Here is a 24,104-nt window from a genome sequence, read left to right as displayed (position 1 = left end):
CCCCGTGAGCTGTGTGATGGGGCAGAGTCCAGCCACTGTTTGTGCAGCAGGGTTCTCTGACCTGCCTGGAATCGCCCTGGCCTCCCCAACCCCCAACTTAAGACAGATAGATGTGGAAATCACTGATTTTTATTAATTTCCTGGGAAATTCCATGTTTAGGTGAAAGGAGTACAAGGCGTGCACGGTAGGAGGGGACTTGCACCCAGGCAGGGCAGTGAGGACGGGACAGCTGGCCTGGCACAACCCTGGGGACTCCCTAGCTTTTGCCACTGTCTCTGGGTTCCTAGCGCCTAGGATTTATGTGCCCAGGAGTGAGGACATTCAGAGGTAGTAGACAGGAGGGACAGAACAGGAAAGGCGTCGGTGACCATGCTAAAGGGGCAGGAAGCTCAGGACACCACCCAGGTGCTGCCTCAGCCAGGGCTGCAGGCGGAAGAGGCTGATGTGGAAGTCTCTAGGTTGGATGCTGTTGGGAGGCTTCCTGCGGGAGTTTTTGTTGGAGAGACCGTGACAAGGGTCATAAAGACCCCAGCTCACCAGGCCCACCTGGAGGGAAGAAACAACAAGGCAGGAGATAGTGGCAGCCCCCTCCCCAAGCTGCGACCTCTTTGGGTCTTCACAGGCCTCCCACCTGCCCCAGCAAAAAAAGGACTCCGCAGGGAGCCCCCTCCAGGCCGCACTTCTCACCTGGAAAAACCTGTATCTCCGCTCAAGGAAAACTGCTCCCCCAGACTCTCCTGCAAGGAAAGAAGCGGCATGACACAGCGTTGTCCAGGGCAGCACACTTGCATCCTCAGTGCGTGCTGACCCCAGGGACACCACAGCCTTCCCCCTGGGGGCCAGGGCCGGCTACTTACCCTTGCAAGGGTTGTCATCCTCCTCCATCCCACTGCACAGAAACTGGTCAGTCACCACCTCACTAACGTTCGTCAAGCTGGGGAAGAGGTTTTTGTTTTCGGAAACAGCCTTGATACAACTCGTCCTCTGCAGTGTCGGGGGTAGGAGAGACGATTGGGGACAAAACAGGAGATGTCAGGCAGACCCTCGAGGCTCGAGAGGAGGGGAGACTCCAGGCAGGGCTGCACATTCTGGGCGCTGCCCCGCCCCTGCACCTCCACACACACACACACACCCATTCCGGCCCCACCCCCACCCCCACCGCCCTGGGTCCAGTCCTGAGGTTAGCCCCGCCCCCCCGGGGTACCCCAACACCCCTCACTGAGCTCCCACCTCGGATCTTGTCCTGAGGGTAACGTTCAGTTTCTTCCCATTCAAGGCTACAAAGTGTGCTGGAGTTTTCTGTTGTGTCAGAAGATCTGTCTCTGCCGTCGGGGAGAAGCGGGTGTCGGTACAGGTGGGGTTTCTGTTGTTCTTGTTTTACCCAGAGCTCACGTGTATCCGGCTTGAGGACGGAAGCCCAGTCCCTGCCAGCTGGCCCCAACTCACCACAAACCTCAAGCCTCCAGGACTCACCGTGTTCTTTACAGGTGCCACCTGGGCTTCTCCTCAGAGCCACGTTGGCCTCCACAGTGCAAGGAAGGCAGATGGGCCTGGGGAGAAAGGCGAGCATCAGACAGGCCCACGCTCAGTGTCCCCTCCAGTACTTTACAGAACCCTGTCCTCTGTAGGGTGCCCTCCCATCCCGGGCTCAGGCACCTGGCGTGGGTGGACATTTTCACTTTCTGGGCCAGCTTCAGCAGAGCAATATCGTCAGCGTAGAACTCTGAGATGCCCTGGCTCTTCTTGGCATGGACGTTAAACCCGGGCGCAATGAACGCCTCCTCCACAAGGAACTCTTTGCCGTGCTGGGAGGCGGGATCCCCTGGGGACAATGGCAGATGAGGCTGGACCCAAGCCCCCCTCCCACGCCCCCCGGGGTAAGGGGTCTGCTGCAGGCCCTGACTTACCCACGCTCACCCTCCACAGGTGGCGGTCCTCCATCTGGGTGTCATGGAAACAGTGAGCTGCTGTCAGCACCCACTGGTCAGAGATGAGGGATCCCCGGCAAGTCTCCTTGTTCTTGGGCTGCAGGGAGCAGACAACAGTCGGGGGAGAGGGGGGAGCTGCTGTGTCTAGATGGGGTCTCACCACCGTGATCCAACCCCCGCCCCCTCCTTCCCAATACCTTAAAGGTGACGTGCCAAGGTGTTCTCTCCTGGTCGGAGGCATTGGCGGACATGTTCCCCACCCCACAGATAGTGTCTGTGAGCTTAGAGACATCTGTGGGTGAAGACCAGGTGGAGAGGGGGATGGGTGAGGGACACTGGTCCAGGCTGGCACTGTGAGTCCCCAGCTGACTCTCTGTTGCTAGGGGAAGGAGGCTCACTCACCCAGCATATGCTCAAAGACCTGTTGCGCGGCCTTCGCGTCCTGCAGGATGAAGGCGTGCCTCTCGCCGTCCTTCTTGGACCCCAGTTCGTTCAGTTCTTTCCAGTCCACGTCCAGCTTGCCCACCCCAATAGCATAGATGTCTGGTGGGAGGGAGGAAATGCACCCCAGAGCCCACGGTGAGAGGCGGACTCTGTCTCCTTCACCCCTGCTTGGGCGGCTTCTCTTCGCGACACCTGACTCAGCTGCCTCCTAGAAGCTCCTCATATATGCAGGCGCATCCCTCCCGGTGCCTCTGGCCCGGGCGCTCACAAGGGCTTCTGCAGCGAGGGCTTCTAAAACTGCCCCGCCCCAGGCACCAGTCACTTCATACTAAGTGGCTGCCTTGTTTAACCTTGTGTGTAGCCTGCCATGGGTGGGATCGCGTTCCGGAAGAACGTGCTCAGGATCTATAGTGGCTGTGACCTGGGTTAGAAACAGGGTCCTTCCCCCCCCCCCCCAAGACAGGGTTTCTCTGTGTAGCCCTGGCTGTCCTGGACTCACTTTGTAGACCAGGCTGGCCTCGAACTCACAGATCCACCTGCCCCTGCCTCCCACCGGGTCTTTTGCCTTGTGTTAGCGGCACTCGGGAGCTGGAGGCAGGAAGATCAGCCTAGCCTACCTGGTGAGCTGGAGGCCAGCCTGGGGCTGTCCCAAAAATAAAACAAATGGAGAGTTGGAAAGATGGCTCAGTGGTCAGAGTGCTTGCTGCTCTCCCAGAGGACTGGAGTTCGATCTCCAACACCCATGGCCTGTAACTCCAGCCTCAGGGGAGGCGACATCCTCTTCTAGCCTCCAATGGCACTCACACACATGTGGCATGCACTCACACACATGTGGCATGCACTCACATGCATGTGACATGCACTCACATACATGTGGCATGCACTCACACACATGTGGCATACACTCACACAGACAAAAATAAATATTTTCATAATAAAAGTGATCAGAGGGGGGCTGGAGAGATGGCTCAGCGGTTAAGAGCACTTGACTGCTCTTCCAGAGGTCCTGAATTCAATTCCCAGCAACCACATGCTGGCTCACAACCATCTATAATGAGATCTGGTGCCCTCTTCTGGCCTGCAGGTGTACATGCAGGTACAACACTGAATGCATAATAAATAAAAAATCTACACACACAAAAAAAAGTGATCAGAGGACCAGGGATATAAGCTCAGTGGCTGAGTGCGTGTCTGGTAGGCACAAGATCTACACTCAGTCCTCAACACTACAATAAAGATGGGAAAGTTGAACCCAGACATAGCTAGCTGGATGCAGTAGAAACAGAACAGAAATTGGAGTGACAACAGAGGCAGAGATTGGGGCTTTGTGTCCACAAGCCAAGGACACCTGCAGCCACCAAGTCCCTTCATAGCAAGACCTTGTCTCAAAAACCAAGAAAAAAAATTTAGTTTGCGGTCACCCTAGTGCTAAGGAATTACTTTAATTGTTTCCTAGTCAGTACAGTTTGCGGTCACCCTAATGCTGAGGAATGATTGTTCCTTCCAGCACGCCACCCAGTCTCCTGCTGAAGGGACCCTGAAGGGACAGTCCCTGCCTGGGGACCTAGGCCTGCTCTTCCTGCAGTTTTCTGAAAGGTGACGTGGTGGTGACGTGGTGGTGGCTGACAGCTCGCCGCTCACAATTTCCTTAGCACCCTCCCCTACCTGACTGAGAAGCAGACACGCTGATGACTGCTGCACTTCTCACAGATGAAGGAGTGGGCCACAGCCACAGCCCTCTGGAGAGGGGACAGAGTACCTAGCTCTTCCAGGCGACACCACACAGAACTACGGGGACACCCTCACGGCCAGAGCTAAGTCACACTGGGCCCCCTAATGCAGCATCCTAATCTTACCCCTACTGACAGCTTGGATGGGGCAGAGCCTCACCCAGGTAGTCATTTCTCTTCTGACGGATGCCCAAGATCTCTCTGATGTTGTCGACTGCTGGCTTGGGAGAGCCACCCATGTTGGACTTTCCTAGAACAGAGAAGGGGAGAAAATGGTCCTTCTGGGTTGACCACAGAATTCCTCACACCCTGGAGACACGGGGAAATTCAGCCATTTCAGTACACACGGTTTGGGGCTGGAGAGACAGATCGTGGATGAGAGCACCTGTTGCTCTTCCAGAGGACCTAAGCTTAGTTCGCAGCACTTACATGGTGGTTTACAACTGTGCAGAACTCCAGTCCCAGGAGACCCAGTGCCCTGTCTTGACCTCTGAGGGCACAGACTCGCAGGTAGTGCACATACACAAACACACAGGCAGAACAAAATAAACACACAGAAACAAAAAGTTTCTGTACGCCAAAGGAAACAGCAGAGCGCGCAGCCCACACAGGGGAGAGCCCTTCCCAGACAGACTGCAAAGAGCTAACATGCAGGTTTTACAAGGAACTGGAGAAACTAAGTTCTCAGGAAATACAACTTCCAGTCAGTAAATAAATGGGCAAGTAAACTCAGGAGACAGCTTTCAAAACAGAAACATGAACAGCCAATAAGAATTTTTAAATGTGGCAGGGCAGTGGTAGCGCACGCCTTTAACCCCAGCACTCGGGAGGCAGAGGCAGGCGGATCTCTGTGAGTTCAAGGCCAGCCTGGTCTACAAAGCGAGTCCAGGACAGCCAAGGCTGTACAGAGAAACCCTGTCTCGAAAAAAAGAAAAGAAAAACAAACAAACAAAAAACTATTTTTAAATGTGTCCAATACCCCTACTCATCAGGGAAATGCAAAATAAAGCTACTTGGAAATAACACCTTGCCCAGGTCAAAACGGCTGCCACCCACAAATCTGACAACAAATGTGAGGGCGTGGACAGAGAGGGACCTGTTCCCTGTTGGTGGGCCACTGTGGAAATCATTTCTCAGGAAATTAAAAATAGAACTGCCATATGTCCCAGCTGTTTTACTCCCGGGGATATTTCCAGAGAACACCACGCCCTCCTGTAGAGATATCTGCACCTCCACTGTTACTGCTGCCTCATCGCTAGAGCAAAGAATTGGACTCACTCAGCTAAGCTGTTCATCAACAGGTAAATGGCTAATAAAGTTGTGGGGTGCGTGTGTGTTGTCATTATTTAGTCCTAAAGAAAAACATGCAACAAAATTAGCAGGAAAATGAACGGACTTAGAATGTATAATAAAGAGGTGTTGGCCAGGCATAGTGGCGCACGCCTTTAATCCCAGCACTTGGGAGGCAGAGGCAGGCAGATCACTGTGAGTTCAAGGACAGCCTGGTAGACAGAGTGAGTCTAGGACAGTCAAGGCTACACAGAGAGACCCTGTCTCAAAAAAAAATCCACTGTGTTGTATGGTCTTTGTGTCAGGTTATTTTCGTGGTGTGTGTTTATGTGTGATATTGTATAATTTCAGGGTGTGGTATATACACAATACTTTAAATAAATTTGAAAGCATTTAAAATAAAATAAATAAAATAAAAATACAACATTTATTGAAACATTTCATGTTCCAGCACAAGACCAGAACCTTGATAGGGTGGATTTTGGATAAGAAGGATTTTGGTTTGCCGGGCGTGGTGGCGCACGCCTTTAATCCCAGGACTCGGGAGGCAGAGGCAGGCGGATCGCTGTGAGTTCGAGGCTAGCCTGGTTTACAAAGCGAGTCCAGGACAGCCAAGGCTAAACAGAGAGACCCTGTCTCGAAAAACAAAAACAAAAAACAAAAACAAAAACAAAAAGAGAAGGATTTGGGGGTTTGGATGAGGAGGATTTTAGACCAGGCTGTCCTTTCACTGGTAGAGAGCTGCCCCTCTCTGCTAACCCAGTGCTGAGATCAAAGGTGCGTATCACCATACCATACCCAGCTGCTTTTTTATTTTTTCAATGTCTCATATAATTGAGGCTGACCTCCAACTTGCTATGTAGTCCGTGCTGTCCTTGTTTGCTCTCCTGATCCTCCTGACCCACCTACCTCCCCCCAAGTGCTAAGATGAAAGGTGAGCACCATCAGTCAGGTCAGGGTGCAAACTTCCCGTATGTTGTTCCCTCATTTAGTGCTCAAGAAACCCCAGGAGTGTGGCGGCTCTTAACAACTGAGAGCCAAGGCCTGGCGGATCCACACAAGGAACCAATCAAGGAGATCGATCACTTCACTCTACACTCTAGACAGCCGCATCTCCCAGGTTCAGCAAGGTTACCGGGGCAAGAACAGACATTTTAAAATCGCAGAACGCCTTTGTGCCAACTGCTCTAGTGCTTCTCCGCCTCTGACCCCAGCACTCGGGAGGCAGAAGCAGGTGGATCTCTGCGTTTGAGGCCAGCCTGGTCTACAGAGGGAGTTTCAGACCAAAGAAACCTTGTTCTCAAAAAACAAAAGAACAAGTGATTTTCGCCCCCTCCCCAACTTGGCAGAAAGACAACCAGAACGCAAGACCTCAGAGCCCACCCTGGCGCCCCGCCCACCGACACTGGTCCCGCCCACGGCCGCCGGCCCCACCCACCAACACTGGCCCCGCCCACGGCCATCACCCACCGTCAGTCAGAAGGATGATGGCGTGGCGGATCTCCTGCCAGGCAGAGGTGGTCATGCCGAATCGATTCATCTGGTTATTCATCATGAGGTAGACGCTGTTGAGAGCCTCGTAAATGTTGGTGCCCGTAGCGTTTTCATGGTCTGGAATGAAAACAACGACAATAACCCCTCTCAGGCTCGCCTGGGAGTGGGGAAACCTGAGAAACCACGGCGGTGCCAGCCAGCAGGCGCTGTCTCTGCGTGTGTCTTTTCACACACATTGGGTGTTCCAACGTAGAACGCTCATTGCGGAACCAGATACGATGGCGCACGTCCGACATCCCGGCACCCAGAAGCTGTGAGCTCAAGGCCAGCCTGGCCTCCGGAACCAGCTCCAGGCCAGCCAGGGCTACACACTCAGACTTTGTCTCAAAAATCAATTAAATTAGCATGGAAGCCTTCAGCGTGTAGTCTCCCATCTAGGCCCACGACGTGTTCCCAAGATTTAAAGACCAGCGCTGGAAGAGGTGGTGGTGTCCAGCTGTTTGCTGCCAGCAGCCAGACAGGGCTTGCACAGTGTGCAGTGGGCGAGGACAGGTGCGGCGCTGCGCGGAGCCTTGAGAAGAACAGAACGGGCTGGGGGCGGGGGGGGGGCGGGGGGGCGCTGGGAGGAGCTTAAGTCTTGCAGGTGCATCTGATTTTTTGTTTTTGTTTTGTTTTGTTGTTGTTGTTTTTGTAGGTTTGTTTTGTTTTGTTTTTTGGTTCTGTTTTAGGTTTTTCGAGACAGGGTTTCTCTGTGCAGCCTTGGCTGTCCTGGAACTCGCTCTGTGGACCAGGCTGGCCTCGAACTCACAGCGATCCGCCTGCTTCTGCCTCCCGAGTGCTGGGATTAAAGGCGCATGCGCCACCACGCCCGGCCCTTGCACGGGCATTTGAGCGTGTACTTGCAGTGTGGTGTGGGACCCTATGAAGAAGTGTGGAAACCAGAAGCCTACCACTGCGGCTAAGAACGAACAACTGTGTGTGCGCTCCCCCCGCCCCCCCCCCCCGTGACAAAGGTCTCCTGTTGTCCAGGTTGGCCTCGATCGCCACGGGAGCCAAGGGTGACAAGGGACACAGGGGGGCGGGTGGGGAGGAGGTTACACGGTGCTGCGGACCGAGTCCAGGGTCTCCATTCGTGCAAAATCTCTCCCGAAGGGACCACAGCGCCAGACCCCTCCTGCCTGGAGTCTCCCAACGGGGTTGGGTTCAGGGTTCATGCTCTCCGCCTCTGCCCAGCAGACGAGGGGTGTCAAACCTTTATAGTTGATGCTTTCCAGACTGCTGAGCACCTCCACCCCGTTCTGGGATTTCTCACTCAGGACCGACATGATGATTTTGGGCCGAGAAGCAAAGGTGATGATAGCAACGCTGACCTTTATCTCAAAGCTGAAGATCTGTGAAGGCAGGAGAGTCGTGGTAAGGGGCAGGTGTGGCAAAACCACACAGACAGCTGGCCCTGTAGTGAGCCTGACGGCCAAGACCCTGAGTGAGGAACTCAGGAGGACAGGGCACAAGACGCCCTCCTCACTTCACCCACACGGCAGCTCAGTGGGGGCCCGCTGAGCACCCCCTTCTCACAGATACAGAAGCCGAGCCTCACCAGCTCAGCCTGAACCACACTTCTGATGAGAGGTGCAGGGGGCACTGAAGCTACTTAATTTTAAGCCCTAAGATAATCTTCGGAACACACATACAAATCCTCTTTAAAATGCAAATTGGGGACCGGGCGGTGGTGGCGCACTCGAGGCAGAGGCAGGTGGACCGCTGTGAGTTCGAGGCCAGCCTGGCCTACAAAGCAAGTCCTGGACAGCCAAGGCTACACAAAGAAACCCTGTCTCAAAAAAAAAAAAAAAATCCAATTTGGGACAGGGCTGAAGAGATCAATCAGCCTGGGTGGCAGTGGTGCACGCCTCTAGTTCCAGCACTTAGGAGGCAGAGGAGACAGGCAGGCTGCTGTGACAGGACAGCCAGGACTACACTTTGAGAAACCCATCTCAGAAAAACAAAAACAAAACACACACACACACACACACACACACAAAAACATTCAAGGTCATTCTGTATTACATAAATGATCTCAAAACAAACAAGATTAGAGCCGGGCGTGGTGGCACACGCCTTTAATCCCAGCACTCAGGGGGCAGAGGTAGGTGGATCACTGTGAGTTTGAGGCCAGCCTGGTCTACAAAGCAAGTCCAGGCCAGCCATGGCTAACACAGAGAAACCTTGTCTTAAAAAAGACAAACAACAAACAAATAAAATTAGCTGAGGGCCTGGCAGTATAGCTCAGTGGTGGACCCCATCCTTGGTATGCTTAAAGGTTTAGGCTTAATTCCCAGCACAAGAAAAAATTTAATGTAGCTGAAACTATTGTTAAATACACAACTTGGGCTGGGTGTGGTTGACCACACCTTTAATCCCAGCCCTTGAGAGAGGCAGGCAGATCTCTGAGTTCGAGGCCAGCCTGGTCTACAGAGTGAGTTCCAGGACAGCCAGCAGCTTTTGTCGTGGTGCTGGGGCTTTCTTTCTCCCCTCAAGCATGTGCACAGGAGTGTGTTGGAGTCAGGCCTCCTTGCTGGGAGCTCCCTGCAGGAAAGCAGCTCCAGGCCAGGCAGCAGTTAGAGCCCCCATGTCCCTGGGATTGCACACACACCTATGGCATCTGACATCGAATCCAGAGCCCAGAGAGCTGAGCTGAGGCTCCTGCAGCGTGCCTCTGCACACTGAGCCATGTCCTCAGTCCTTGGCTGGCCTTGAACTGCTAAAACCTTCCAGCCTCTACCATGCCTGGCTTGAAATAAGAAACTATTGGCTTGATAATAATTATGATTATTCGGGTCGGAGAGATGGCTCAGAGGTTAAGAGCACTGGCTACTCTTCCTGAGGTCCTGAGTCCAATTCCCAGCAACCACATGGCGGCTCACACCCATCTATAATGAGATCTGGTGCCCTCTTCTGGTGTGCATGAAAACAGAGTACTCATATACATAAAATAAATAAATATTTTTTAAAAAATAGGATTATGTGGCAGGAGTGCCAGATTCTTCTGGTACACGCCATAGGTCATCTGGATAATTCTCTCAGGAGACCACAGCTGTGGATGACAAATTCCTGAAAACACAGGGGGGAGCAAAGCTCAGCGTCTCCTGGCACTGGGCCCAGTGGCTCGGACATACTAGGTGTGCCAAAATATTTATGAAATAAAGATAGGATCATACACACTGAATTTATGGTCCTGATAGCCTGGAAACTTCTAGAAGGAGGTAGACTGATAGGGACTGTGAGCAAGGAGGGGGAAACCAACAGGGTGGGAAGACACCATGGCCCACAGGCTCTCGGTTTCTGACCCTGTCCACCATGAAGATGGCGCTATCCTTGAAGACTCCAAAGTCTTGTTCTGACACACTCTTAGAAGCATCAAGCAGCAGGTAGAGGTTCAGGTGACCCGAGCGCTGGATTTGGATTCTCCGCCCCAGATTTTCTGAAGCAAGGAAGAAACAAGGCATTCAATTGCCCACCCTCTGCCCTGTGCTCAGATGCCCACCCCTGCCCTGTGCTCAGATGCCCACCCTCGCCCTGTGCTCAGATGCCCCCCCCCCGCCCTGTAGTCAGATGCCCACCCCCGCCCTGTGCTCAGATGCCCACCCTCCACCCTGTAGTCAGATGCCCACCCCTGCCCTGTGCTCAGATGCCCACCCCCTGCCCTGTGCTCAGATGCCCACCCCCGCCCTGTGCTCAGATGCCCACCCTCCACCCTGTAGTCAGATGCCCACCCCTGCCCTGTGCTCAGATGCCCACCCCCGCCCTGTGCTCAGATGCCCACCCTCCGCCCTGTGCTCAGATGCCCACCCCCGCCCTGTGCTCAGATGCCCACCCCCGCCCTGTGCTCAGATGCCCACCCCCGCCCTGTGCTCAGATGCCCACCCCCGCCCTGTGCTCAGATGCCCACCCCCGCCCTGTGCTCAGATGCCCACCCTCCGCCCTGTGCTCAGATGCCCACCCTCCGCCCTGTGCTCAGATGCCCACCCCCGCCCTGTGCTCCAACAAGGGTCACACAGCTCCCAGCACCCAGGTAACTTCATCTCTCCTGCTCCACCCAGGCCCTCCCTTCAATACTCACTCACCTTTCCTCTTCTGGGTGGGGTTGGTGGCTCCAAGCAGGTTGGTGAAGGAGATGCCGAGGGCAGACGCTACATCCTCGGGGAAGTCATAGGAATATGGCTCTGTAGGAAAAGTCACATGAGGACCGGCCAGGACCAGGCCTGGGCATGATGTCCCAAGAAGGCGTTGAAGACACTCACGTCTGCAGATGGGTTCCGTCCCACTCCACACCCCGTCGCTCTGACACTCCCGCTCCACAGAGCCAGTCAGCACCAGATTTGAGGAGGAGCACCGGTAACTGACCTTGTCCCCAAGGTCAAAGCTCGAGCCTGTCCGAACTGTGCCCACGGAAATGCCTGGGTTGGGGCAGTGGCTCGCTGCAAGTTGAACAAAGACAGGTAAACAGGGCCTGAAAGCGTGTGCCAGGCTCATCATCCTCGTCCTCCATGCCACAGTCTTCCTTCCTGTAGGCCCCCAAAGCCACCAAGGCTTCCTTCAGACACCAGGGCCATCAGACTGGAGTACGGCTGGAGTCCCCGGCCACCCGTGGAAGCACCTCAGGACTGACCCAGGCATCATCTACATTTCATAAACCACTGGGTGAAAGCCACACATCAGAGACGGGTCCGTTTCAGGTACGGGGAAGGGTGTGGGGCGGCCAGAATTCTGTTAAACAGCTGGATCGTCCACTGGGGAAACCATGAATACCGCTGCAGTCTGCCAACTTATCCTCGCTCTGGAGGGCGCAGCCTGGTACGGGGCAGATCCTAGAGCCTCGCCCTCCATAGCCCCGAGCCAGCCGGGCAGCACTCAAATGCACAGCAGGGCCACCGGTCTCTCTAAAGCAGCCATACGACAGGATGCTATACAACAAAAGGGAACTGTGGACTCTCACAACATCACCCAGAACTTTCCAAAGCAAAGTGCTGAGCCAAGGAAACCAAGATGGGGCTGGAGAGGTGGCTCCGAGGTTTAAGAGCATTTGGCTGCTCTTCCAGAACACTCGAGCTTGATTCCCAGCAGCCACATGATGGCTCACAGCCTACTTCTTACTGCCTCTGTGGGCATTCACACATGTGACATACACCCGCGCGTAACTTTTATTTTTTTTTTTTGGTTTTTCAAGACAGGGTTTCTCTGTGTAGCCTTGGCTGTCCTGGACTCTCTTTGTAGACCAGGCTGGCCTCGAACTCACAGCGATCCGCCTGCCTCTGCCTCCCGAATGCTGGGATTAAAGGCGTGCGCCACGCCACCACCATGCCCACCAATAAAAACATTTTTTAAAGGAACCAGAAAGAGCACATGCTGCACGCTTCCATCTGTATGAGGCTTAGGAACAGGTCAAGGCTAGCCAGATGGCACAGTGGGCAGAGGCACTGCCTACCCAGCCCTGCAAGTTGTCTTTTGACCTGGACACCCACGCCATGGCATGACCACGCCTCTCCTGAGCACACATGATAAACAAATACTATGTACAATAGGGTAAACAAAAGAACAGGGAGATTTTGTCCCACATCAGAAAGGGTTGCCTTGGGAAGAACACAAGAGGGTTCCCTGTGGTGTGGGCATGTCCTTGATTCAGGAGGCGTTTCCTTTTTGTTTTTATTTTTGGTTTTTTTTTCTGAGACAGGGTCTCTCTGTGTAGCCCTGGCTGTCCTAGATCACCTTGTAGACCAGGCTTGAACTCACAGAGACCCACCTGCCTCTGTCTCCTGAGTGCTGGGATTAAAGGTGTGCGTCACCACATCTGGCTTTCAGGTGGCATTTCATAGGTAGATTTGTGTATAAAATCCATCCTCTGGGGGCTGGAGAAATGGCTCAGAGGTTAAGAGCACTGGCTGTTCTTCCAAAGGTCCTGAGTTCAATTCCCAGCAACCACATGGTGGCTCACAACCATCTGTAATGAGATCTGATGCCCTCTTCTGGCCTATTGGCTCAAATGCAAGCCAAATATTGTATAAGTAATAAATACATAAATCTTAAAAAACAAACAAACAAACAAACAGGGCTGGAGAGATGGCTCAGTGGTTGGGAGCACTGACTGGTCTTCCAGAGGACCCGGGTTCAATTCCCAGCACCCACATGGCAGCTCACAACTGTAACTCCAAAATCTGACACCCGTAGACATACAATGCACATAAAAAATAAAAATAAATAATTAAAAAACAAACAAATCCCGGGTGGTGGTAGCGCACGCCTTTAATCCCAGCACTCCAGAGGCAGAGATAGGTGGATCTCCTTGAGTTAGAGGCCAGCCTGGTCTACAAATGAGTCCAGGACAGCCAAGGCTACACAGAGAAACCCTGTCTTGAAAAACAAAAGAAAACAAACAAAAACTATTATATATGTATGAGGGCCTGACAAGAACACTGGAGCTGGAGTTACTGGCAGCTGTGAGGCCAGGGTGTGGGAACCAAACTCTCTTCCCCTGGAAGAGTAGGTGCTCTAAGTACTGAGCCAGCTTGAGAGCCCCACTGTTCCCATTTTGCAGATGTGAAAACTGAGGCACAAGAAGGGTAAATGACCAGTCCAGAGGCGCTGAGCCCAGCACTCGGCTCTCAGTCACTCGTGCACCTTGTCTGTGGTACTTCGTGAGGCTACATCCAACATGTTGTCCTGAAGCACTTAGAAATGCTGACGGGCCAGTCTGGGGGCCCGTGCCTGTAATGTGAACACTCGGGAGACTGAGGCTGAAGAGAGTTCAAGGCCACCCTGGGCTACAGAACGAGCTCCAGTTCATCCTGGACTAGATCGAGACTCAGGTTCAAAGGAAGGGAAGAAAGAGAAGGGAAGAGGGTGGGGGGAGGAAGGGGGAGGGGTATGTAGAGTCCTTGTGTCAAATATGAAACCCAGCAGCAGTTGCCGGGCCAGGCCCCCTGTGGGTCGACTCCAACACACTCCAGTCCAGCAATAGTACTGAGCCACTAAGAACACCAGGTTTCTATCCCACAAAAGCTTGGGGGGCTGCAAGGCCACCCCACCGCTTTCCCATGCAACCCAAGCGTCAGAGCACTTACTCCCATCGTCACACACAGCCGTCTCTCCGTCCCACATGCCGTTGGGGCGACAGTACCGGACAGGTGAACCCCGCAACGTGAAGCCGTGCTCACATTCGAAGCTCAGGTTGCCCCCCACAGGATGGGACCCCAGCCGAGGGGTGTATATGCCGTTCTCAAAAGCAGCAGGGGCTGGACAGCGAACGGCTGGAGAGAGAAAGTTGGGCACGAGTGGAGGATGGCAGACACCGAGGCCAGGCATGGGGAGACCCTCAGCCGGCTGCGAAAAACACGGGAGGAGCCTAATGTGGTGACAGCCCACAATCCCAGCACTTGCGCAGCTGAGGCAGGGGCATCACTGCAGTTCAAGATCAACCTAAACCGCATAGCTAGACCCTACCTCAGAAGCAAAGTTGGAAAGGTTGGGTGTGGTGGCGCACACCTGTAGACCCAGCATTCGGGAGCAGCGGCTGGTAGACCAATTGCTGCAAGTGTGGGCCCAGCCTGGGCCACAGAGTGAGACTCTGTCTCTTTTCTTTTCTTTTTGTTTGTTTGTTTGTTTGTTTTTTGAGACAGAGTGGCTCTGGTCACCCCATCTCTCACCAGGGACGAGTGTGTGCTCCAGAGCACTCAGCCTTCGCTTAGAATGGTCAGTAACCCCACAGTTAATTCTAGCTAAAAAAACAAAACTGTCCTAAGTAGACAGTGGACTTTTGCTGCTGTTTGTTTGGTTTGGTTTGGTTTGGTTTCTGTGTTTCTAGGAGCCTTTGTTGGGGAAGGCTGTTTGTTTTTTTTGGAGAGAGGGTCTCACTTTATGGCTCTGTAGACCAGGTTGCCTCAAGCTCACAGAGATCCACCTGCCTCTCTTTCCCTCCCTCCTTCCCTCCTCTCTCCCTCCCTCCTCCCTCCCTTTCTCCCTCCCTCTCTCCCTCTGCCTCCCAGGTTCTAGGATTTAAGGCTTGAGTCACCACACCAGGCTTTTCCCAGTATTTTGAAACTCTCTCTCTCCCTCTCCAACTAGGGCGGGCGGCGGGGAGCCCTCTGCTACTAGACGCTCTGGGCTGACCCCGGTGGACACTTCCCAAAGCCCAAAGGACTCACGCTTGCAGACTGCTTTAACCAGCCGAGGGGACCGCAGGGTGGGCAGCGAGCTAGATCTTGGGGTCTGCCACTGTCCGTTGCTCTGGCATAGTCTCCAGGCCAGGGATGGATATCTGCCCAGAGGGCAGGAGTAGGTGAGGAAGCTCCCAGGGGCCCAGCCATGGCTGAGGGTGAAATTTCCACCTGTGATGTTGACGTTCTGAGGGCAGGAGAGAGCTGCCAGGCCTGCGGGAACGGAAAGTGCCAAAGGAAAAACAGCCCAGATGAGAGAGGGGCGCGAAGAGGCTGTCCCTCTCATTTGTGGACTTGACCGGCACCTGGCGCGCCCACAGAGCCCAGAAGCCCTTCCTCAGCCTCCTACCTGGGCACAGCAGGCAGAGGAGAGCCAGCAGAGGGGCCATGGTGTCCCGGACAGGAGAACCAACCCAGAGCCAGGGGAGAGAAAAGGTCATCTGACTTCCCACAGGCGGGGAGTGGCGAGGGGACGGGGGACGGTTCTAGGGGAGAAAAAGAAAGAAGACAGCAGGGAATTCCAGGACTTAATTGTGCACACTGCTCCTAAATGGGTACACACCCAGCCGTACACACACACACACACACACACACACACACACACACACACACACACACACACACTGAAGCGCACAAACCTACAAGCTCTGCAAACAACATTCTGTTTTTGTTGTTTCACTTCCTTTAGGAGTTTTGCAACATCAGTCTGGTTCCCCGGGTCCGCTGGGTCTTCCTCAGGGAGGCTTCTGAGAAATCGAAACTAATCTTTTCAGAACTTCTCGGCATATGGGAAAATCACATTTTCCCCTGGGTCCTTCCCAGAAAACAGGAATGAAAAGGCATCAATGTGGAAAGTGGGAAAGAATTAGAGAAAAGAGAATTTATTTTTTTTTGAGAAAAAAAATTTATTGGAATATCCAGCAGATAAAATTCCCAGCTTGCAAAATAAATAAATAATATATTTGGATTGGAATTTAAAAGAATAAAAAGCATTTTAAGCTTGAGATATATTTTTATTTATTGAAAAAAAAACCTTTTTTGGTCCAGGAGTGGTGGCACATGCCTTTAATCCCAGCACTCAGGAGACAGAAGCAGGTGGATGGCTGTGAGTTAGAGGCCAGCCTGGTCTACAAACCCAGTCCAGGATAGTCAAGGCTACACAGAGAAACCCTATTTCAAAAAGAAAGAAAGAAAGAAAGAAAGAAAGAAAGAAAGAAAGAAAATAACTTTTTTTCACACTGTATGTTTTGAGCATGTATTTCCCCTCTAAGACAGGGTCTCCTGTGACCCAGACTAACTTAGAATTTGCTAAGTAACTGAAACTTGCCTTGAAGACTTGATCCCCCTGCTTCTGTCTTCTAAGTGTGGAGGTACAAACACTGACCACCACACTGGGCACCCAGCCGTGGAGATCTTTTGTTTGTTTGATTGGAGACAGAGTCTTACTATGCCAGGCTGGCCTCGAACTCACAGAGATCCACCTGCCGCTGCCTTCCCAGTGCTGGCGTTAAAGTTTACATCCTGTCCATGCTTGGAGATTTTAAGCCGCTGTATTAGCCTCTTTGTCCTCAGAAGCCTCAGATATTGGTTACTTTTCCGTCTTAACATAACAAGATCAAGGAGAGCTCCCCGCTAGGCCACCTCCCACCCCAAGAAAACTGTCAGATCAGCAGCAAAAATACCGCTGGTTTCCATTGCTTGTGTGTTTGTGTGTGTGTGTGTGTGTGTGTGTGTGTGTGTGTGTTCCTGTGCAAGTGAGAACATGCACATGTGTTTGTGCCTCTGGAGGTCAGAGGACAATTGTGGGTGTAATTTCTCAGGCCCCTCTCACCTTTCTTTTGAGACTGGGGTCTCTCACCTGCTCAGAACTTTGCCTCTAAACCAGACCAGAGAGCTTCAGGGACCCTCCCCATCAAAGCTCCCCAGCACTCACTGGGCTTACACGAGGGCAACACTGCCTCCAGACTTTTTTGTTTTTTTATTTGTTTTGTTTTGTTGAGTCAGGGTCTCTCTCTCTGTGTTAGCCTGGGATGTCCTGGACTCGCTTTGTAGACCAGGCTGGCCTCGAATTCACAGCAATCCACCTGCCTCTGCCTCCTGAGTCCTGTGACACCATGCCTGGCCTTGCATCCAAGGAACCCAAACTGAGGGTCTCCCCCTTGCTCAGCAAGCATCTTACCAACCTAATCGCCTTCCCAGGCCCATCTTCCTGAGACTGGGTTTCACCCTTCCTGTGTAGCAGAGAGGCTAGGCTTGAATTCCTAATCCTCCTGCCTCCACCTTCCAAGTGCCACCTAGTGGATTTTCATAATCGGATCACGCTCGCCGCCCACACACACTCACATCTGCACACGCAGCTCTTCTGGCCACCCCATGTCCCAGAGGGAAATCTCCACGCTCCCGAGGGCTGCTGCATATGACAAAGGTGACAGACAGGGTATGGCTGGGAGCTGCCCCACATCTTACCTCTCCCTGCAGCTCTGTTCTGGTCCTCTGCACCTTCCTCAGTGTGGAACACAAGCGCTTTATCCCTCCCCTGCTCCCAGGAACTGCTCTGAAGCTCCCGGCCTTGTCAACTCTATCCCTCTGCCCCTGCCCTGGGCTGATAAGGTAAACTACAATTTTCCAGATACGAGGGACAGATGGTCATGATTGCTTTTCTTCAGGGCAGAAATTAAGAGGCCACATCACAGCAGAGCTTGCCCCACCTCCAGCCCCAGATCTAGTGTGGTGGAGCAAATCCAGTTTTTGACTTAAGATAGCCAGGATTCAGGGCTGGAGAGACAGACGGCTCAGTGGTTAAAAGCACTGGCTGCTCTTCCAGAGGACCTGAGTTCAATTCCCAGCACCCACACGGCGGCTCATGACTGTCTGTAGCTCCAGTTCCAGGGGATCTGACTCCCTCACACAAACATAAATGCAGGCAAAACATAAATGCACATAAAAATAAACAATTCTTAAAGGAAGAAGAAGAAAAAAAAAAACACAGCCAGGACGCACAGGTTTCACTTGGCACATGAGTTACCTGTCCCATCAGTGTCACACATGTGGCCAGTAGGAAAACACACCTAGAAGATGTGACCCCCAAAGGGAGAGAACCCACCTGTGACCCCCAAAGGCAGAGAACCCACCTGTGACCCCCCCAAAGAGAGAGAACCCACCTGTGACCCTCAAAGGGAGAGAACCTACCTGTGACCCCCAAAGGGAGAGAACCTACCTGTGACCCCCAAAGGGAGAGAACCTACCTGTGACCCCCAAAGGGAGAGAACCCACCTGTGACCCCCCCCAAAGGCAGAGAACCCACCTGTGACCTCCAAAGGGAGAGAACCCACCTGTGACCTCCAAAGGGAGAGAACCCACCTGTGACCCCCCCCCAAAGGCAGAGAACCCACCTGTGACCTCCAAAGGCAGAGAACCCACCTGTGACCTCCAAAGGGAGAGAACCCACCTGTGACCCCAGCACTCAGGAGGCAAAGGCAAGAGAATTGCAAGTTTGAGGCCAGCTTAACCTACACAGTACTCCAGTGCAAAACAGAAGTCCCACTTTTTTGTTTTGTTTTTTGTTTTCTGAGACAGGGTTTCTCTGTGTAGCCCTGGCTGTCCTAGTCTCATTTTGCAGACCAGGCTGGCCTTGAACGGACAAGCAATCTGTCTGCCTCTGCTTCCCAAGTGCTGGGATTAAAGGGGTGCGCCACCACGGCCCGGCCAAAGACCCACGTATTATCCTACAGATATGAAAGGGAGATGTGTGAGTTTGGGATGGACCTGTGCCCGCTTACAGACGACCATCATGTGGGCGTGACACCTGTGGACAGCGACTAACACGCGGCTTCTCAGATCTTGAGGTTCATCTGTGTAGAGTGGACTGACTCAAGGCAGGTAAGATGACAGCCTGGGTGGTGTGTTTGGGACGCTGCCATCAGGGAAGAAATAAAACTGGGCCCGCTCCTTCTGTCGTTCCCTGCGGCTTGCTGTGGGTTTTGGCTGGTGGTGTGGTAGTTTTGCGGTACCAGGCACCTGGCATAGCACCCGCCAGCAAATGTTTATCTCGTCCCCGAGCCCCACAGCTCTGTGTATGTGCAGAATATTTCCAGAAACTGACTAGGAGAGTCACCTGGGGGAGAACCGGCACTGGAAAACCGGGCCAAGGAAAGTTACATAAATCTCCTGTATTTCTGCCTGTGATGTTTGTTTGTTTGTTTGAGACAAGGTCTCTTGTGGTGGAAAGTTTTGGTGTTTTTAAAAATTCATGTAAACATGTTTTTGTTGTAACGCCAGGTGTGGAATGCGGGGCTGATTCGGACTGTCCACAGTAGCAGGCTATTTGCCCCATGCAGCCTCTGAGAGGGGCTCTTCACCAGCTGCAGGGAGCTTAACTCTGGGGACTCTAGAGTGGGAATAAATGCCAGAGCCACGAGAGAGACAGGAGCTCCAAGGAAGAAGGTGGCAGCCCGTGTCCCTGCTGCTCCTGGGTGCTGCGGTTGCAGTTTAGTGAGAGAAAGTCAGAGATCTCCTGAAATAAAGATTAGGAAGTAAAGAGACCTACGGCCCTTCCACCCTCCCCCCCCCACTTTCTTTCTCTCCCATCTGGTGTTGGGGTGCTGGAGGGATTGGGGTGGAGAAGGGAGAAGGAGATAAAAAACGCCAATAAAGTGGTAAAAGGTATGCCAGCTGTTGCTGTGAAATTATCAGTATGGCCTGATAACTGCCCCACGGCGAGAGCCACTTGTTGTTATGTGACCAATATGGCCCATAATTATTACATCAGTATAAGCCGCTAGCAATCGATCAAGACACAGACACCTGTTGTATTTTAAAATAGCCTTAGTTACCCTGGGGCTGGGCAGATACCAATCCTCTACCTCCCAGAGTGGGGCAGGCATGGGATCCCCGCCTCCATCCCATGCCGTCTGCTTCTAATAACTTCTACAAGCTACCGCCATAACCCCGAATACTTGCTCATGTTCTTCATCTGGGCCGACTCTAACCCATGGTGGCAAATGGGGTAGGCGTGGCTAAGGCTCCCAGGCTTGTTGGAGACAGAGGGAATCTTGGGAAGAAGAGAGACCTGAGGAGAAGAGAAGAGAAGAAGGTCGCTATCGGTTAGATGGAAGAGAAGCAGGTAGCCGGCGTGGATGGAGAATTCGGCCCAGATGAAAAACATTAAGAAGTATATGGGGGGGGGAGAGGCTGGAGAGGTGGCTGAGAGGTTGAGAGCACTGACTGCTCTTCCAGAGGTCCTGAGTTCAATCCCCAGCAACCATATGGCGGCTCACAGCCATCTGAGATGAGATCTGTCGCCCTCTTCTGGCCTGCAGGGTACATGCAGGCAGAGCACTGTATATATAAATCTTAAAATAAAAATAAATAAATAAATAAAAGAAATATATGGGACTATGGGTGGGAGGTAGCTTGTAGAAGTTATTAGAAGCAGACGGCATGGGATGGAGGCGGGGATCCCATGCCTGCCCCACTCTGGGAGGTAGTTTAGAGGATTGATATCTGCCCAGCCCCAGGGTAACTAAGGCTATTTTAAAATACAACAGGTGTCTGTGTCTTGATCGATTGCTAGCGGGTTATACTGATGTAATAATAATTATAGGCCTGATAATAAACATTATCAGGTCGTACTGGTAATCAACAACAACAGCCAACAGTCTTTCATAGCCGAAGATGGGTCCAAATTCTCCACAAAGCCCTGAGTGCTGAGACTGTAGACATGCACCACCTAGGGCTTCCTGCGTTCTACCAACCGAGCTTCACCCTCAATCCTATGTAAACTTCCTGTTGATTTGTTTTTGTTTTTGAGATAAGTCTCACTATGGAGCCCTGGCCAACTTGGAATTTGCTGTGAAGACCAGGCTGGCCTCCAGCTCACAGAGCTGTCTCCTAGGCGTGTGCCACCACCATGCCCAGCTGGTGGGTTTTGTTTTGTTTTTTAATATAACAGTGTTCTGTCTGCACATGCAGGCCAGAAGAGGGCACCAGATCTCATTATAGATGGTTGTGAGCCACCAGGTGGTTTCTGGAAATTGAACTCAGGACCTTTGGAAGAGCAGCCAGTGCTCTTGACCTCTGGGCCACCTCTCCAGCCCACTCAGCTGGTGTTTTGTTGTGGCTTTCAGATTTACTTTTTTTGTTTTGTTTTGTTTTGTTTTTTTGTTTTTCAAGACAGGATTTCTCTTTGTATCCTTGGCTGTCCTGGACTCACTTTGTAGACCAGGCTGGCCTCCAACTCACAGCGATCTGCCTGCCTCTGCCTCCCGAGTGCTGGGATTAAAGATGTAGGCCACCACAACCGGGCTGAGATTTACTTTTATTGGATGGGCACATGATGCACGTTTTTTTCTTCTTTAAAAAAAATTTTTTTTTATGATGCACACTTTTAGTCCCAGAATCAGGAGACAGAAGCAAGCTCCTCTCTAGTGAGTTTCAGGCCAGCCAAACTTAAATATGCACAGTAAGACCCTGTCTTAAAAATAAATAGATAGGGCAGGGTGTGGTGGCGCACGCCTTTAATCCCAGCACTCAGGAGGCAGAGGCAGGTGGATCGCTGTGAGTTCAAGGCCAGCCTGGTCTACAAAGTGAGTTCAGGACAGCCAAGGCTACACAGAGAAACCCTGTCTTGAAAAACAAAAACAAAAAAATAGATAGATAGATACATAAATTCATAGATAGATAATAAAGATTTTTTTAAAGTCCCAAATGAGCAAAGTGTAAAGTTCAGGGCTATATTGAATCATCCTGAAGTGCACTGCCAGACACCATGCCCTGGTTACACATTGCTCTTTCCTGACTTCAATCATGAGTCAGTTCCTTGGAGCAAAGTCTTTTCTGAAATTCTAAAATCCCATTTCTGAATTCAAAAAGCTGGGAGTGGCAGCTCCTGCCTGTAATTCTAGCACTTACAAGGCTGGGGCAGAGGATCAGGAACTCAAGGCCATCCTTAGACGCAGCGCAAACTCCAGGGCAGGCTCAGCTAGGGAGACCCTGGCTCAAAAACAAAACAAAACAAAAAAAACAAAAAAAAATCAAAACAACAATAAACAAACAAACAGGTGTGTGGAGGGGTTGGCTCAGTGGATAAAGGAAATTGCTGAGAAGCCAAACATTCTGAATTCATATGGTGGGGGGAGAGAGCCAGTTCCTCTGCTTCACACACACACACACACACACGCACGCACGCACGCACGCACGCACGCACGCACGCACACGCACATGACCCCAAATACACACACATACACACACACACACACACACACACAGGACCCCCACAGACACACAATACACACACACACACACAAATGTAATGTTTTTTTAAGGGATAGAAGAGGTCTGGTTTTTTGTTTGTTTGTTTGTTTTTTGTTTGTTTGTTTGTTTGTTTGAGACAGGGTTTCTCTGCAGCTTTGACTGTCCTGGACTCACTCTGTAGACCAGGCTGGCCTCAAACTCACAGCGATCCACCTGCCTCTACCTCCTGAGTGCTGTAATTAAAAGTGTGTGCTGGGCTGGAGAGATGGCTCAGAGCTTAAGCTCACTGACTGCTCTTCCTGAGGTCCTGAATTCAACTTCCAGCAACCACATGGTGGCCTACGACCATCTATAATGTGATCTGGTGCCCTCTTCTGGCCTGCAGGTGTACATGCAGACGGCACTATATACATAATAATAAATAAATATTTTTTTTTAAGTGTGTGCTACCACGCCTGGCTGCATACTGATTGTTTGAAACTGGGTCTCAAGAGATCTGGCAACAGAACATAAGCCAGGGATGGCTTTGAACTCCTCAATCCTCCTGCCGGAGCTGCCCATATGCTGGAATGTCAGGCTGAGTGTGTAAATTAAAAAAAAAATTTTTTTGAGATTATAATTACACAATTATTATATAATTACAATTATAATTCTTACTTCAAATCTTCTCATGTGCTCCTCCTTTTTCCTTGCTGTCTTTCAAACCCATGATTTTTTTTTCATTAGCTGTTATTACCCACACACAGATGTGGGTGTGTTGCACATATACATACGTGTATATGCCATATACACACCTAAATACTGAAGTGCGACCTGCTCGGTCTCAGGGCTGATTGTTTGGTGTTGGGTAGCCAGTGGTGCGCTCTTCCCTGGGGAAGGCTGTCTCTCCTGCTCCCAGCTTCCCTTAGCCATCTGTGGTTTTTTTGTCCTTCATCCACCTTGGCATGTACTGGCCTTGGCATGTACTGGCGTGATCCGGCTCATGTCTAGAGAGTCATGTTGGTGAGACTTTAGTGGACAAAGCTCCTGACGTTCCTGGAAAACACAATCTCCTAGCCACCTGACTGATTCTGTGGCCTTTACTCATTTCCATGCCCCCTTCCTCAACGATCCCCGAGCCTTAGGTGTGGGAGTTATAGATGCATCGGTCGGGAGCGGGCCGCACAAACCTGTATGCTGGTAGGTTGTGGTTTTCTGCAATTGTCTCTGTCTCCTTGATGGGGTGAGGACCCCACTTGCCTGTGGGTGTAGTCAGGATACAGTCGGGGCAGTGCTGGCTTTGTAATGTGGTGGTTGTAGGTTCTGCTCTGAGGTCCGTGACTTCTTCATAGCTGTGGGTAGTTGGCTAGCTCACTACTACGAGGCATGGGTTCCCTCTTGTTGAGGGGACCAGGCCTGATTTTGCTCTGTGTGTGTGAGAGAGAGAAAGATGTCTGTGCCTAGTGCTTACAGATGTCAGAAGACGGGGTCAGATCCTTTGAAACTGGAGTTATGAATGGTTCTAAGCCACTATGTGGATTCTGGGAATTGCACTGAGGTCCTCTGCAAGAAGAAGCATTCTTTTGTTTTGTTTTGCTTTTGTTTTTCAAGACAGGGTTTCTGTGTGTAGCCCTGGCTGTCCTGGACTAACTTTGTAGACCAGGCTGGCCTTGAACTCACAGAGATCCGCCTGCCTCCGCCACCCGAGTGCTGGGCCTAAAGGTGTGAGCCACCACCGCTCGGTTAGAAGTAGTGTTCTTAACAGCTGATCCACCTCTCC

At 52.0% G+C, this 24,104-nt stretch overlaps 1 protein-coding gene across 1 annotated transcript; it reads right to left on the bottom strand.

The window, feature by feature from the left end:
• Nucleotides 1-113: 113 nt before the first annotated feature.
• Nucleotides 114-15,620, bottom strand: C2 (complement C2). Its single transcript, XM_084752053.1, has 18 exons — nt 15,444-15,620; nt 15,083-15,307; nt 14,003-14,188; nt 11,186-11,362; nt 11,009-11,107; nt 10,232-10,365; nt 8,140-8,278; nt 6,864-7,004; nt 4,264-4,353; nt 2,332-2,472; nt 2,127-2,221; nt 1,909-2,026; nt 1,658-1,823; nt 1,475-1,551; nt 1,232-1,323; nt 859-985; nt 689-738; nt 114-547 (listed from the first exon to the last, which is right to left on the bottom strand). The coding sequence occupies exons 1-18, from the start codon at nt 15,532-15,534 to the stop codon at nt 374-376; spliced, it is 2,322 nt and encodes a 773-aa protein (XP_084608179.1). The 5' UTR covers nt 15,535-15,620; the 3' UTR covers nt 114-373.
• Between the last annotated feature and the right edge of the window lie 8,484 nt (nt 15,621-24,104).

The sequence above is a fragment of the Acomys minous genome (genome assembly GCF_964271855.1).
Source record: "Acomys minous genome assembly, chromosome: 13".
Taxonomy (NCBI): domain Eukaryota; kingdom Metazoa; phylum Chordata; class Mammalia; order Rodentia; family Muridae; genus Acomys; species Acomys minous.
Note: the sequence above shows the minus strand (reverse complement) of the source record. Positions and strands in the feature narration are given on the sequence as shown.

What these genes read in the sequence shown, in the direction of transcription:
- C2 (XM_084752053.1), bottom strand. Translation starts at nt 15,534, where the DNA reads ATGACCTTTTCTCTCCCCTGGCTCTGGGTTGGTTCTCCTGTCCGGGAC. An exon ending in GGCTGTGTGTGACGATGGGA is followed by an intron (nt 11,363 to 14,002) that starts GTAAGTGCTCTG and finishes TTCAACTTGCAG; the next exon opens with CGAGCCACTGCCCCAACCCA. An exon ending in GACGGAACCCATCTGCAGAC is followed by an intron (nt 11,108 to 11,185) that starts GTGAGTGTCTTC and finishes CTTTTCCTACAG; the next exon opens with AGCCATATTCCTATGACTTC.